This window comes from Struthio camelus, chromosome 10, assembly GCF_040807025.1.
Source record: "Struthio camelus isolate bStrCam1 chromosome 10, bStrCam1.hap1, whole genome shotgun sequence".
In the NCBI taxonomy this organism is placed as follows: domain Eukaryota; kingdom Metazoa; phylum Chordata; class Aves; order Struthioniformes; family Struthionidae; genus Struthio; species Struthio camelus.
Window position 1 is genome coordinate 20,759,634 of NC_090951.1, and position 16,495 is coordinate 20,776,128.

The window sequence follows — 16,495 nt, forward strand, 5'->3', positions numbered from 1 at the left end:
CAGAAGTCAGGGGCCAGTACAACAAACCAATATAAACAGTAACTGCAAACTCAAAATCCTTCAGGTCTATTTTAAGAGGTGCTCTCCAAAAATAAAAGCAATACATGTTATTGTTCACATTTTTGCTTATTGCTCAACAAGGAAAGAATTTCCTTGAAGGCATACAAGCAACAAAAACACCTGCTGAATGGTCCCAGGCTTTTGACACAAGATGAGTAACATTCTCACAACTCTAAATTTTTTTATTCTATTGGTTCACACTCAACCTTGCCAGCTCTTCTCTCGACTGTGCCTGCTATTATCCTTGCCTTTGTATTATCTGCTACCTCAACACTCTTTGCCCAGGGTGAGAAATCTGAGTAAAATAAACACTCATTACACTTACAGCAAAGAAAAAAAAAGAAAAAAAGAAAAGGAAATTAACATTTTAAAACTAGAACTTAGTTTTAAAACTAAGATCAAAACTTAGTTTTAAAACTAAGATCAAAACTTAGTTTTAAAACTAAGATCAAAAACCAGGGTTTTATATGCAATTACTTATAATACACCTTGCAAACAAGCTAGAAGCTTAATTTTTTTAATTAAATATGAAATCCTTTTATAAACCCCTAACTTCAAGATCTAATGATTTTTTTCTCCTTATATTTCTATTGCTAAAGTCACAATTTAAATGAGTTAAAATACTTTGTTCGTTCCTGAACTGTGCACAATGCTTCCATCATGACACTCGCTACAGGAAACGTGTCAAAGCAACAAAAGTCTACAAAGATGATGTGTCTGAAGGTTAAGGGCTTGGGAGAGAGATGGTTTTTGTTTGTTTGTTTTGCTTTGTTTTAAATAGGAGAACTACTGATATGCAGCTTCCTTTTCTCCCCCTCTCCAAGCACATCTAATTTCACAGGATTCGCTTTTGAAGAAATGAGGCAGTTCCCAAATACAGCAGGGTGCTAGAGCAACACAAGAAGATCCAACGTTAAACGTATAAAACTCCCTCCTCATTTTTATTAGGATATCTCTTCTATACTATGTGCGCACTACAGTCTGAGTGATTAACATGCAAGAGACTCCCTTTTAAGAGAATTTCTGAAGACTGTTAGTTCACAGCACTCAATACAACCAAAGGAAACAGCCAGTGGAGGCAGCACGCCTGAAAATGGAAACGTAGCAAAATCATCACCTTGGCTTTTCTTTGCAAGGGGAAATTAACACATGCAAGGTGACTCAGAACATCAGGCAAGGCCTTAAGGATGGAGGGACAAGGCTGAGGCCAAGCGTGGTTCTTCTCATGCCGAGCTCCAGACCTCTGTAAGCTCTATGCGCTCTATGCACAGGCTGCTCTGTGAAAGCAGATTCAGGATGTGGGGGAGTACTGGCATCCCTGTGTACCTGGCCACTGTGCCAGGATACTGAGCAGCTGTCAGTCTGGAGTAGGCTCGAAACAGGACTCAAACAACAAAAACAGATCTGCTCTCTGCCAGCAGTAGCTCACAACTCCCAGCAATGAGGAGCTGAACAAGTTGCTGGAGAAAGTCACCGCCTCTCAAAGAGAAACCCTGCCAATATCAAGGCCATCACACTGCATAAGGAAACCAAGAACCACAAGGCCAAGAGCCAGTAAAGCAGACAAGATTAACCAACACACTGAAGTCCACCAGTCAGGAGCAGAGAGCCATCGCAATCAAACCCACGTCCATCGTAGGCAGTAACCACGTGTTGTTGGTAACAAATGTAATTTGTAATAAACCTTTAACTATATGCTATTTGTATAGTTTTCTTATTTCTTAAAGCAGAAAACTAAAGAGCCATTTTGCTTTCATTTCCGTCCCTTAACTTTTTTATGTACTAACACAATATGGCCACATGTGGGTCATAGAGCATTTCTTTCGTCCAACCATTCCCACTGGGTATCTATTAAAACATTTTAATGATTTATTTTTAGAGAGCAATTTTTTAAAGCCCCTCCCCCAACAAAACGGAATTGGAGAGAATACTCTCCTGTGGCAATTTTCACGGTTTGAAATCAACTTGTTCATTTCAAAGCAGCCCTCTCAAGTATCAGTGAATACAGCACCGTAGGCAAAAAGGGAAGATATTTGTTGCATTTAAAATAGAACTGTTGCCTTTTTTAAATTTTGTCCTTGTTTTTCTACGGGAAGCATAATGACCTCTGATTTTAAGACTAACAGACTCAAGACTATGTACTGAAGTAAGCCTAGAGAAGCCATTTCTTTTGCTGCAGTTGTTACAAATACTTCAGGATTCTGCGAGTTTCGTTTTTATTTCAACTACTCTACTTATAAATCTTGGTCTAAGGAGGACATCTACTGGCAGCAACAATTCGCGTAATCAGTAAAACAATAAATTAGCATAGTTAATTAAAATTACATTATCAAACTGAAGATCCACAGATTCTCCTGAGAACTCCTACTCCTGCCACAAAGGAAAGGTTACTAAAAACATAAAAGATATTCTCTCAAAGCCACAGTTACCATTAAAGACACCGAATTGTAATAATACTGTAGTAACGTTTACAGAATTAAACTCTTTATGCTTAACAAGCATACAGAAAGCAGCTTCAAGTAACTAGATACCTAAAAAAAAAAAAAAATCACCAAGTAGATAAAGTAACATGAAAAAGAGGTACACAGTAATATACAAATAGAAGAAGAGGGCAATTGGCTGGGTTATTCAAAGTAAGTCAAGAATAACCTACCATCATTTCTACTTGACTGTTTATATTGCTTACCTAGGTGTCAAAGTAATATAGTTCCCCTCACCTGAGCCTATAAGAAATTCAGCACTATAGTTTTATGTTGGTTCTGCATTTTAAAAATCAATATAATAAGTGAATGCAAACAGTCAAAGTTTTAGCATGACCTCAGGCAGACCTTGGCACATTTTTCTGCTTTGAATGCTCCACGCTACCTTTAGGTGCGATCAAATTTTAGAAGATACCATATGTAGCAGACTCAAGACTCGTTATCATGGACTTTGTAAAATATAGGTCTATATAAAATATAATGCAACTGGATAAACAGCAAGTTTTATGATTCACTTTTAACTGACTGAGCAGACAGAAATGAAACAAACACTACTTCAAAAATGAAGGTGTTGAAGATTTTTGTAAAAAAAAAAAAAATCCAAGAGCTGAGTTTCACTGACAACAGTTTGTTAAAAAAAAAATCTTAGTTCATGTAAAAAGCAAAACTTAAAAGCCAGTCTAGTGTGATACTCTGCTCTACAGATTAAGCAATTTTAACACAAAACACCTGATCTAGAAGCACAGCTGCAACTACTCATATAAGGAATGAACATTTCACGCTCTTCAGTCTCACCTCTCACCATACTGAAGAAATAAGGACACGCTGTCCTCTCCCTGAACTGTAATGCATCCCATGGGATGATCAACGTAAAAACAATTTCTAGGTAAAATTATCAAGGTGTCAAGAGAACAGGAGCAGGAATACACAAGCAAAGATACCATCTCAAAAGCAATACTATCAGACCCATAAAACTAAGAGACAAAAAAATACAAACAACCTTAACAGTTACATAATATAGCAACACTGGTGCACTTAAGCCACTTTATGCACAGTGGGCACAGAATAAGTTTATTTTTGAGAAACAAGCTTTGTGGGTGATAGCAGAGGGCAAGGACTGCTCCTTAAATAACAATAACCATCAAATCACAGTTTCTTCCCATACATTTAATCTTCGTGGCGAAATAATTAGAGCCAAACATTTTCTATATTTGTTTTTCATATAATAGTCTTACTCCATCAAATTACATACATGTAAAAGTATCCACTTAGAAAGGCTTCTGCAAAATAACAGTTCTATAAATTCAATTGCAAGGAATAAACACATACTTCAAAAAGAAGAAACAAACATTCAAGCCTTACCTCAAGCTCCCCACCTTCTCCATCAATGTAAGCTATCGCTCAAAGACGCACAGCAAGAGTGTCCATTCCACTTGTAAAGGAGAACTGCTGGATGTAAAAGCCAGCTCCTCACCCATAAAGCCCCTACGCTAAATCACAGTTAAGCAGCAGGTCAGCTACTTGTAGTTGGTAAAGCAAGTCTGAACCGAGACGATACAGACCTTTTTCACAGAAGCCTGATGTTGCCTCCAGCACATGCGCCCAGAAGTTTAGCTGAAGTATAAATGTAAGCATACCTTAACTTCCAGAACTTATCTGCTTTACTTGAGGTCTCCAACATTCAAAGCATACCTGCCTCAACCAAACCCCTCCTCCTCACCCCAGAGCAGACTCCCCCCTCCCACAGCAGCCTACACAGCTGAGCCACATAAACCCTCCCGTGCCAGCCTGCCTGGTGTCACATCCACCAGACCAGAAAGGCCGTATTTAATCATGTGAGATTTTTCTGTAGAATATCACAAGAAATCTTCCAATCCCAAATGCAAATGTACTCCTGTCAGGCATAAGGCAGGAAAGAAACTCGTTTACAAGCACGGGTCAGGTCTCGGGGATGTGGTGGAAGGCGCCCGACGTGGCTGAGGAAGGCTAATGTGGCAGAGGGAGGCCATCATGCCCTTCAGCGTGGCAAGAGGGAGGCTGCAGCCGGGGAAGGAGCTCTCCAGGGCCACAGCCACCTGCGCTCCCTCGTGGCTCAGCTGGCTCCTCCAGCCGTGGGGCAGACCCCCCCAGGGACAACGCTCTGGCGCGGCCCCTCTCCCTTTTTTATCGCGGAAAGGGGCTGCAACAGCAGGCAGCGGATGAAGGACTCCTTCCCCTTCAATCTCATTTTGGCACCGGCTCTGCAGCCTGACCCAGGACGGGCCGGGCCCGCCGGCAGGGGTCGCTCACCGTGAGAGAAGCCGCAGCCGCCAGAGCGCCGGCCGCGTGGCTCCGCGCCGCTGAAGGCAGTAACGGCCGCGGCTGAGGGGGGCGCGAGGGCAGTAACGGCCGCGGCTGAGGGGGGGCGCGAGGGCAGTAACGGCCGCGGCTGAGGGGGGGCGCGAGGGCAGTAACGGCCGCGGCTGAGGGGGGGGCGCGAGGGCAGTAACGGCCGCGGCTGAGGGGGGGCGCGAGGGCAGTAACGGCCGCGGCTGAGGGGGGGGCACGAGCCGCCGCACGCGGCCGGCCGTGGCCGCGCCTGCAAGGGCCGGACAGGGGACCCCATGGCGGGCGGTGCGGGAGGCTCGAGAGGGGAAGAGAGGCCCCAGCAGCGCAATGAAACAAACCCGAGGAACGCAGGCCGCTGGGGAACGCACCAGCTGAAGGGGTCTTTCCCCCACCTCCCGTTGCCCCAGGGAAAAGCCACCTTGCCCCACCCTGGCGCTGCAGCGGGGCTGGGTCAAACTGCCAACGGGAAAGAGAGGGGTAAGGGTAGGAGGCATGCGTTCAAGGAAATAAAGTTCTCTTAAGCCCTAGGAAGAGCCAAGAAATACACTATAACGGTCTGGGAAGACCAATGGCTCAAAAGTGGAGAGCATGAGCAGCAACCCTTATGGCCCCAGCAACGCTCCCCTGCCTCCTGCTGGCTTTTCCTGCCACAGCTGTGTCTGTCCTTCCTCTAGAGACACTCTGAAACATAACCCAGAGCTCCCTCATCTCTACAAAGAAAAAAAAGTGTTTTAAAAAAAATTAGCACATTGAATTAAAAAACACATATTCAGTTGTTTATTCTTTTACCATTATTTCCCTTTATGTTATTTTTAGGCAAGACCAGGTAGTTTTCCCTACAAGCAAGAAAGCTAAGACTAAGAGTACTCCAGGTCTGGTCCAAGGCCCCTGATGGCGTGGAACTGCACTTGAAGTTTTAAACTACAGTCACTACCGAGTGATTTGAAAGCCACAAAGGAGTTGAACAGTAAGGGGAACGTATGCGTCCAATACAAGGCCAGTGAGTTACTTCAGGTGCTGTATTTCAGCCCTGGCTTGAATATCCCAGCCTGGCAAGGAGCTGAGAGCATATAAGCAGCAGTGGAAGGAGCTGTGGAAAGACTGGATGTTTTTAAGTAGATCAGCTTGGCTCACACGCAGCCACACGTTCCCTACGGCTGTTAAAAGAACAGAAGATGTTTCAACTGATTGCAAAGCCATAACCAAGACCTGACCAACTGGAGCATGCAATAGCATAACATAGCGTTACATCCTATAACACGGGCTACGTCCATAGGATAGGTATTCCTGAAATTTTTGAAAGGGAGGAACATTCTCAAAGTCACAAGGAGAATCATTCATAGCTGTACAGTCCTATCTAGTATTCAAATTCCCTGAGAGTATTTTTTGATAGACTTCACCAAGACAAATCGTGGGAACAGATTAATAAAAACAGTGCCACTGTAATATTATGGAGCAGGCTTCACCCCCACGCACACCTGATGGTGCTAAAACTTCACTTGAGAGGTTTAATGATGAAATGGCATCTGGCATGGGACAGGTGGATTAGAGAGAAACAAAGCTGATAATCCTGACCTGTTTTTTTGTTTGTTTCCCCCCACCACCCCATTTTTACTACAGAAGGGTTGTCTGGCTCAGGCGTGACAGAAAAATCTAACATTTTGGTTTGTGCAGAAAAGCGGAATGACCCACTAGCCAATTAAATCCAAACAAGAAAACAATTTCAAGTTCAAGAGTTAGATTCCCAGCACCAGAACAAGAGAGCTAAGCTCATGAACAGTTACATCGCAATTGCCTAAAAAGCATTCCACTATAAGGAAAATATCTATCATGCATATATCTTGCTTACTAGCTTACACAAAACAAAAACAAACAAATCAACCAACACACATCCCCCCAGCTCACAAGGTATGTATGCTTACCTAATCTAGGATTTGGGGAAGAAGAAATGGGTAGAGTTATGCATCAGAGAATGATGACCCATGGAAGTACATTTAAACAAGGTATAATTTACTTTAAAAAGCCAGTACGCATTGTAAGCATCTCTTTTATTTGTTGTAATATAAAGAAGCATACATCATTCAGTTAAGTACAACTCAAATTGTACACTAACAAAAAAGATCAATCCAGACATCCATGAACCTGTCACAAAAAGGATTCATTACATTTTGCTCTGCTGGTATTGCACTTGGAATAGATTTGAAGTAAGGCACAGTAAAAACAAAGTCACTTAGTGCTTCTACAGCAGATGTCTTTTTTTTTTTTTTTAAACACATGCTACATGACGTAAAAATACTTCTTCTAGCTTATGTATATACACACACAAGGAAAAAGAAAAAAGCATGCACTAGAGAATTTAGATTTCAACATATCTTGTTGCTTCATAATATACAAATAAAGTAGTTAAAGATGTAAACAAATTGCATGCACATAAACTAGAGCAAAATCTTTAATACAGTATCTGAAAGCTATTATGCTTAAATAAAAAAATATAACTTATTAGTACTCAGGTTTATGTGCCATTTTTGTCCTGTAGAGATTAAAAGTTTGGGGAAGGATTTGTTTTTGGTTGGTTGGGTTTTGTTTTTTTTTTTGCTTTACACATTGGCAGCAGTACACTGGTAGGAAAGACAAATATGGCTTTTGCAAAACAACAGAAGTTGACAACGTGAGAAAGCGCTATTGAATTCGAGTCCAGCATCCTGGTATTTTTCAGTCAACAACAACAACAACAAAATCAGTAGGAATCATGCTTTGAATTGGGAAAGCTGCACATTCCAAAAGCCCTTTCTAAAGACATTTAAACTCTACACAAACCACTTTGCCAAGTGTGAACTCTAAAAAACTAAACACAGACGAATCTGAATGACTCGAGCTTTGCTTTCCACTTCAAATGCTACTGAACAGGCAATAGGTTTTTCCCATGGCTGTGATAGCTCAAGTGCTATTAGATTGTCTTTAGAAGTAACCAGATGGTACAGTAGAAATTAAGTAAATTAATTATATGATTTGTGGTTTTGCTTGATCTTTGGCATAGGATACGCCATTTTGTAAATTAAATACAGGACACCACTCTATATTCGAACATACCATGCTGAAAAGGCACATATGCTGCTGCCTGGGTGGCAGGGGAAGACTCGGTATTTTGTAAAAGGCACGGTGTTCAGTGCAACTTTCTTTCCCCACCCCCCCCAAAGAGTGTTTAGTTAGACCAGGTACAGTTCTACATAGCGGCTTCCCAGGAGCTGCCCGTTTTTCTCGGCCACTGCTTTCTTAGCTAGATCCAGGCTTGGAAAAGTCACCAATGCCTCTCCACTGGGCTGGCCACTAAAGTTGTAAAGCACGAGGATGGAATCTGCGTGGAGCTGCAAGAGTACAAGAACACAAAAGGAAACAAGCTGTTAAGACCAGAGACCACACCAGGAAACTTGAGCTTTCAATGCTGCGCGTTCTTGCCGGTTTATTCCATTCCTGTTTCCTGCGAAAAGATTTCAGATGCAAGAACGGGAAGGAGAAAAGATCGAAGATGAAACAGAATTCGGCTTTTAGTTTAGCTTGGAGAATAGCCGCAGCTTTTATTCTGTTGGTGTGCTGGACAGAACGATGTAGAAATAATTCCATGCAAAGAGTTTGCTACAGAAGTAATTCAGATTAAAGGTTGACAAGGAAAGACAGACAGACTTGTTAGCAAAGGGTAAACTGAGCAAGAAAATCCAGGTGTTCAGTGAATAAATTCTTGTACTATGTGGACTACTGACCAAGTGACAGACAAAGGCTATTAAGGCATGTGAATATTCATACGCAAAGTTAAAAAATATAAATAAAATCGGACAACCAGAAAACAAAAAGATGGATAGATCAGTAAGAGAGCAATGCTGGGAGGATTAGCTGAACTCATACACAGATGCAGGGCAAGAAAAGACTGTTCTGTGAAACAAAGTAACATTTTGTGCAGTACTTCACTGAATCAAAGAAAACTTTATTATAATTTAAATGAAGCTAAGGAAAAGGCAGGATAACAAGTGAGGCTATTTTGTCCTTGCAGTTAATTCACTTTGGAGAGAGTTTGCCCTGATGAATTCTTTAAAGACAGTTTCAAAGTGCTGAGCTGCCTATCAATCAGACACACCTGTCTTCCCTATGGTAACCCAGCCATTTCTTAGGACATGCTGGTAGTCCTTGCAGGCTAGACTCGGAAGTCCCATTTGTATGCTGGACAGAAATGAATCGGAGGGAAGTTTAAAAATGAAAGGCTAAAGGACCAAAAGATCAGCACACAAGATTAGTTTATTGGAGAAATCGGTGCCAGACAAAAGAAACATTAAGTTTGTGTGGCGTATGTCCTCATGAGTTTACAAAAGAGTAAAATACTTGAGAGTTTCATTTCATTTTTTAATGGATCTTATGCATGCCTGGTATACGGCAAGAAATATTAGACTTCTCAGTCATTACCAGTACCCATTTCTGATCAACTTTATATTTGAACATATACAAATAAAGCAAGCATATGCCAGAACTTGACTCACCCAACCGCTTAGCAGGCAGTAAAAGTAGTCTTAAGCTATAAGCAACAATACCTACTAGTAAGTAAAAGCACGTATGAGGACAGCACAGATAACTTCATATCCATTAAGCGATACAATATTTCTTACAGAATTAAAATTAGTCAGGAAACAGCATGCAGAAGAAAATTCAAAGACACAAATAAAATAACATGTCAGAAGCCCAGTTCAGGGCTAAGAGATAGATTATCTGCCCTGAAATGGCTCTTTACTATTAATAATGAGATAAAGTTATTTACTGTCAGTCCTGAATGCAAGTTTAATACTGCAGAACACAGTCAGTTGAAAATACACATGAAGTACAGTTAGACCACTGAGCACAAAAGAGAGCTTTAAAGAGTAGTTTAAGGAACTCCAGACTCAGGATGTGGAAATTCATTCTATAAGAGCAAGCTGTATAGAAATTTAGTAGACAAGTCTACCCATTCTGCAAGCAACAGAATTAAAAGGGTTAAATAAAACTTTTCCATATCATTTTAAGACACATTATATTACAGGTTTATTTTTATAGATAGAAATAGATTTTCTTTATGTATATGTATATAATTTTAATAGAATTAGATCCAAATCGATACAAAAAAATACAAAATCGATTTTTTTTTTCCTAGATGGTTTGTTCTCAAGAGAGTAGCATTTGTATGATAGTATTTTGGACTGCTTAGAATTTAGGATGAGCTACTGCATGTATCATTTTCTAGTCAAAGACTGCTGCCCTCTCATATACAGTAGGACCCTATTGCTGACCTGGTGATTTGGGTGAAACAAGAGAGCCAAACAGGTTGTCCAAGTTCGCAAAGTGCGGACATGCTCAGAGTAATAAAGGGTATTCTTTTGTACACCAGACCATGCAGCCTCTACTCGATTTCCTCCCTAGCAGATCTACTAGTTTTAGTACAAAAACTGGCAATCAAATACTGTGCCTTGATATTTTCACAGAAAAGCTGCTCTAATGTAATTGCTATCAACTCGGTTGTTTTCAAGTTACTCAGTTTTTTTTTTTTTTTTTTTTTTTAAAGAGGAAAATATGGTAACTAATCAGTAGCATTTTGAAGAGGATACAATAGTGTTTGGAAATCACAAACTCCATCTGAGTCACAATGACATTTCTTTAAGAACTATGCATTAGTGCTAAAAAACGCTTGGTGAAGAAAGCAAATTCACCATTAGCAAATTTAGCTAGTTGCGTTAAAAGGCCACCATGCCAGGAGAAATCTCTCCTAAAGAAAAATTTAATAGTTCACATTGGGTGAGATTAAAAAAAAAAAGAGAGAGAGAAATTAATCTCTGGGTAGCTATATAATATAGGACTGAGAAAGGCAAGGGTATGAGGTTTTCTGCAAATGCATTTGTGTGTGCATAGGTGTGTTTTTTAGCCATATCAAGACAAACTCATCTTCTATGCTACGTTAAAAGTAAAATACTGGACTGGAAACTTCACACGAAAACACATACTAGTAAATCCTTGTGGAAGTTGAGTACACCTTTTGCACAAAACTAGGCAATCACACTGCCTCCACCGTTTCTATCACAGTAGCTACAGATCACAAGTGGCCTGCTTCCTTAGGTTAGTTGATTTTCTTAATAGGACAAAAGCAGAAAGATTAAAGCAAGGATCCCAACGCAAGCTAAGAAAGGGGGAGAAAATAAAATCTGCATATCACCAAGCCCTTCTTTCCCTTCCCGTTCACCACTGGAGAACCAGTTTCTGCCAGACGCATCTTACCTTCTTCAGAAGTTACAAAGAGTTACAAACAGACCCACTCTTTCGGTGCTTGTAACACACTCCTTGCTTGATCGCTCAGCTGAATAAGGCCATTGTAGTCATCAGGTGCATACTACAGTACAAGTGTGATACATGATAATCAGCAAGAGAAGGAACAGTTCTGGTACAGCAAGCCACACAGACTATCATTTGCAACCATAATTAAGAGCATCAGCCATAATAACTGGCAGGAGACAGTGAATTTGACAGACACTACATTTATGCAAGATACAAAATGTATCAACTGAATTACAGGTTGTAAAAATGGATTTAAAGTAAAGTGCACGGGGAATATTCTGAACTGTATGTTTGAACTACTCCTTGACAAGGCAGGGAAGCAATTTAGACCACCAAGTACTCCCCTTTTCCTTATACTTGTGAGGCAGCAGCATCAGGTAACAGAACTCTGAAGTCCACGTAATCAGGCTTCCAGTAACGACTCTCACTGGAACAGCTGAGCATCTTCCAGAGCATGCATACTGAAGGGAGGGACTGGAAGTATACAGATCTCGTTCAGATCTTGCACGTGGACACGGAAATAAACTGCAGCTTTGCCGAGGCAGAGTGATAAACACTTCAGCTGCATATAATACTTCATTACATACGCTATACCAGTGTAGTTAAAGAAATACATCATCTCGGGGTGAAAGCATTTATACTAGTATAGCATATTTCCATATAGGAAAAAAAGAATAAACTACATAGTATAACTGCATTGCACTAACTTTGTAGTAGCACAATATCTCAAATAAAATTGTAGTGACTATACTGTATAGTCACACCAATAAAGGAAAACCCCACATGTGGATCAGATCTAAGAAATATTTGACATTCCTAAATCCGAACAGTAACCACACACACAAAGGGCTTAGTACTGGAAGGCCTGGTACAAACATGAAATCCGCAGTCAGAAAGTAGATCTTGGGAAGTATGAAACACTGTTCTGTATCTCATCATCTCTCCAAAATTGCATATCCTGTGCAGGGACTGAGCATTCTTGCACATACTACAGAGACTACTGGAGTGGTTTCTGTAATCCAGAAGGCAAAATGTTTAGCCTAACGCAAGTTATACTACATCCTTTCAGTGGCAAGAGGAAGAGTTTTCTATCTTCCCCAAAACGGTTTTCTTGCACTAGCGTTTTAGAGGATTGCCAAATGCACACAAGATGCTCATACTATGCAGCCTTCCTTTAATATTCCTATGATGCAAAAAAAGTCTCCTGCCAGCTTAGGGAGAAAAAGATATTTGGGAACACAGAACATTATATCCATCCAAAGTAAAGTTAAAAAGAAAATAAAAAGAAAAACACCATCACATTATACACCTTCCATAAAGAACAATAACCAAGAGCCCAGAAAACATAAAAGAAGAGAACCCCCCAGAATTTTTACTACTAAATTCTAGCCACCTTCACATCTAGACCCATGCCATTAAGTAAAAGACAAATAAGAAGTGTTTTCTAGATAGTCTCTGCCAGGGCAACCAGACCGTGCAAATATTAGAATTACCAGTTCCCAGACCTGCCCTTGAAACAAGTCTACAAAATGCAAGTTTACTCTTTGGAAGGAATGTCTCAAGATAGTACATACTTTAGATTATCAGTAGATGTACAGTAGGTAAAGCCATATAGCCTCTAGTGAGGGACAACGCTTAAAAAAGTTACACTTGAAATACATAGGCAATGAGGAAAACATGAAAGTGGAAAAATTATCCAAAACAGAATTATCAAAGTGGCTGGAGCTTAGGCCTACAGAAAAAATTCAGAATACCTAGTGATAGAAGCAACTTCTAATCACAAGAAAGATAGGTGAAAGACTTCATATAATTAAAACAGAAGCTGTAGAATAATGAAATCGGTATGTTTAAAGAATTCAGAAAGTAGTATTGCAGATCAGGCTGGGAAATAATACAATAGGGGAAATCTTACTCCCTGTGAAAGAAGTGGCAACTATCCTAACTTGCCTGAGGAAGTTCATCACCACAAATATTTCAAGTTCTGTGTGCATTTCAAAAACCCCCAATAACAAAACAAAAACACCAAGCCACCCGGCTAATCTACCATAGCATAGACAGCATAACACTAAGGATAAAACTACAATCCCATTGCTCCAAACGGAAACACAGCTCTGCTACCTTTGCCTGCAATGCAGTGGGCCTAATTCTACTTCCGTTTAGATATGAAGAAACACCACCTACTGATTTAATTCCCCCATGTGACCAGTTGCAAGTTTACTGAGCTGGATTTTTGTTATTTGTTTCTTGTATAAATTTTATTTGAAAATACAGTATGAAGTTTGGCCCTTCAATATCCACTCTAACGCACTCAAGTGGCTGGTAAGAAGTTGCTAAGTACTGCAGTAATTCCCATGTAATTTAAAATAAATAAAATTAAAGGCAGACCTCACTGTTACTGCCTCCACTACCCTGTTCTTATCCCCTTACCATCTCAGTCCCACCTTTCTCGTGTCTCTGAACAGAAACACAGCCCCTCTGTCCTCCGACCTGCTGCCTTCTCTCCTCCTCCCTCTGAGCTCACAGCTCCTTCTGTCTGACACAGTGGCTTCCACTTACAGTATGTCAGTTAGAGCATTAAAATATAGCAGTCAACTAGAATGATGCTAGAGCAGAACTAATTGCAGGGCAAGCAACAAGCAAGATATCTACAAAATACATTTCTGCTGAATTTTTCCGTCATCTCATCCTATTAGGTTGGCTACTCTGATATGCTCATAGAAGATGAAGAGGAAAGATCTATTTCCTAGAATGACTGAAGGAAAATGCAAGAACAAATTCAGACAATAAAGCAATTTCTCTGTGCCCCTTGAAGCAGCCCTCAAGAAGTCTAGCTTAATCTTGTAAGGAAGAGCACACAGAATACCGCTGTTAAGAGCTCCATGGGAAAACTCAACTTCAGGTGTTAAGGTAATCAAGGTATCGACTGTCAGCACAACCTCTTGTGCTATGCTGGTCTTTTCCAGTGATCAAGGACCAAGAAAGATTGGACCTCTGTATGGAATAAGGTCTGCCTTTAGAACCCAGCCTAGGAGAAGGAAGCAAATCAGACCCTTTGCAAGTGGTGACTAAATGAAAATCTGGGGACAATAATTGGTTCCACTGTAGGCTGCAAGATGGCAAACACAGAAGATGCACGTACACTGAACAAAGAAGCAGCGCAGCTGACAGGAAGGTAGGAAGAGAGAGACGATACTGAATGATCAAGATCATCCTGAAGAACAAAATCAGATCGGACTGGAAAGCCACTCGAGCATTTCTGCAAGTACTGGCAGACTTGCTTTTTATTTTTTGTTTTTTAAATGGCTATTAGTCTCATTCAGATTCACCAGCAACAAAATTAATCTTTGTCACTCTGGTAGTAACATCAGAACAGATCATCACTCTCAGGATTTACTGGAAAACCACTAGGACTTATGTGTTGTAAAACCCCTTCAGGGACACGGTTTATAAAAGCACGACAGTTTGTAATAGTTTCATTTAACCGAGTGAAAAGAATTTACAGACTTTAGGAAGCATTTTTCCCACATTGCTAGTATTAACCTGCAAAGCTCTAGACATTTATATTTATATTCATACACACATGTACACACACATGCACATCAACCTTAAATCCAGTAATTCTTTTTTAGTAAGAAAAGATGGCAAATTCCACCTCTCTCAAGTAAGCCTCATAAAACCAACTGTCTGCATTTATTTCTCCTACTATACATTACAGAATCATGTAATCCAAATTCAAATACATTTTTCTACACTGTCCTGTCCCCCATGCTCTTTCTCTCGTTAGCTCCCACAATGGCAGCGGGGACTTCTACAGCTTCCGACAGACAGTGACAAGACCATCACTGACGATCAGACTTGTCAGTGACAAAACTAAAGCAAGAGCTTGCTTTCTGAAGGACTTGCTGCTTCGTCAGTGTGAGTAGTTTACCTTAGAAGCTTATCTGCCTTTCTAAGGTATTAATTTAACATCTGAAATGAGATGTATCTACTTGTGTATATTAAAGAATAAAACCACTAACTCCTCTCTCCTAAAAGGAGCAATCATTTCTGACCAACAGTTACCTCCAGTATAGGTAGCATCTCCCAGAGAGACCACCTGCTACGCTTACTGCGGTGCCAAGCTTTTTAAGGTGATAGGAAACAATCAGAGAGACACTGGTTAATAAAGAGGCAGTATACTGCTCTCACTCCTTACTACTGCCATTGCACGGGTGTTTTTTCTTCAAATTGTTTTACTGCTTTCAGAAATAGCTGCTACCTTAAGAGGAACATGGGCCTGTCCTTGTACCCTCACAGTCTGCGCACGGATTTCACCAGGTCACTAACCAGCCAGACACTGGTGTTTATTTCATTGTTGCAACTCCTACTGTGTACACAAAAACCAGTCTAAAACAGCATATGCAAAGGGATTCAAGGCAAAAAAGTCCGTTGCTCAGAAACAATATAACTACATTATTTACATTATATTAGAAGTCTATTTAGAAAAGCTCCAATCGAAGTGGGGAAAAAACATGGGGAAGCAAAATGCAAAAATAGTTCCCACTTGAAAAGAAAAACTGCAAAGGCAAAAAGGCCACTTGAGGACTGCAGCTGCAATTCTAGCCTAACAACTGATAATCTGTCATCAGGCTCCCTCCTAAGATGCTAAACTATGACAGAACAGCTCCCATAGGAAGAATACCAGCTCTCCAGGACTCTGGAAAAAAAAAATCTAGATAAAATAAGCCTGGAATATAAAAAGTTCAATTTGATGAGGACTAACTATGCTGCTGGAGGAAACATAAAACACTTCTGCTCGCCACCTATTTCCTTCTGGCTTGAAGGACAGGACACTATTCCTCACCTTTTTGTTGTGGGCGCTTTGGTCATCCAGACCCACATGCTAACCGCAAGCGACTGCGGCCCTTAGCACAAGAATAGGTAAAAATATCTTTAAAAGGCTTTGCCACTAAAATATATCAATTATATTTTCTGAGTGACAGGAAGTGACAACCACCTTAGTGCTTTGTGGACCAGAAAAGGAAGCACACCTTGCCTAGTCATTCACAAAAACACAACTTGAAGATGTTGCCACTTAAGTGTGTTACTTCAGGCACGGCAGGCATCTGACAGAAACAATAATCACTTATTTACTAATCCCATTATTGTAGATGCTCCGTCCATACAGGCAACACTCCCAGATGGCAGATAAACTTAGGAACAAAGCAAAACAGCAGGCTATATTCCAGGTGCATGGAGGTGGGCATGCACCAACGCCTGTATTGCCTACTGACTTGGAATACTAC

The 16,495-nt window shown here is 40.6% G+C and overlaps 1 protein-coding gene across 13 annotated transcripts in view; it reads right to left on the reverse strand.

Moving 5' to 3' along the window:
• Positions 1-6,897: 6,897 nt before the first annotated feature.
• Positions 6,898-16,495, reverse strand: part of ESRP2 (epithelial splicing regulatory protein 2) — a 203,438-nt gene continuing 193,840 nt past the window's right edge. For 8 of the 13 annotated variants that reach the window (XR_011143355.1, XR_011143352.1, XR_011143354.1 and 5 more), the window contains 2 exons: positions 11,154-11,265; positions 6,898-8,233 (listed from right to left, as the gene is read on the reverse strand). Coding sequence is in view for 4 of the 13 variants with exons in the window: in XM_068956449.1 (XP_068812550.1) it covers positions 11,176-11,265 (90 nt within the window). In the remaining 9 variants the exon portion in view is untranslated. Of the gene's footprint in view, positions 8,234-11,153; positions 11,685-16,495 lie in introns of all 13 variants that reach the window. The other 5 variants (XR_011143350.1, XR_011143348.1, XR_011143351.1 and 2 more) reach the window with 1 other exon arrangement.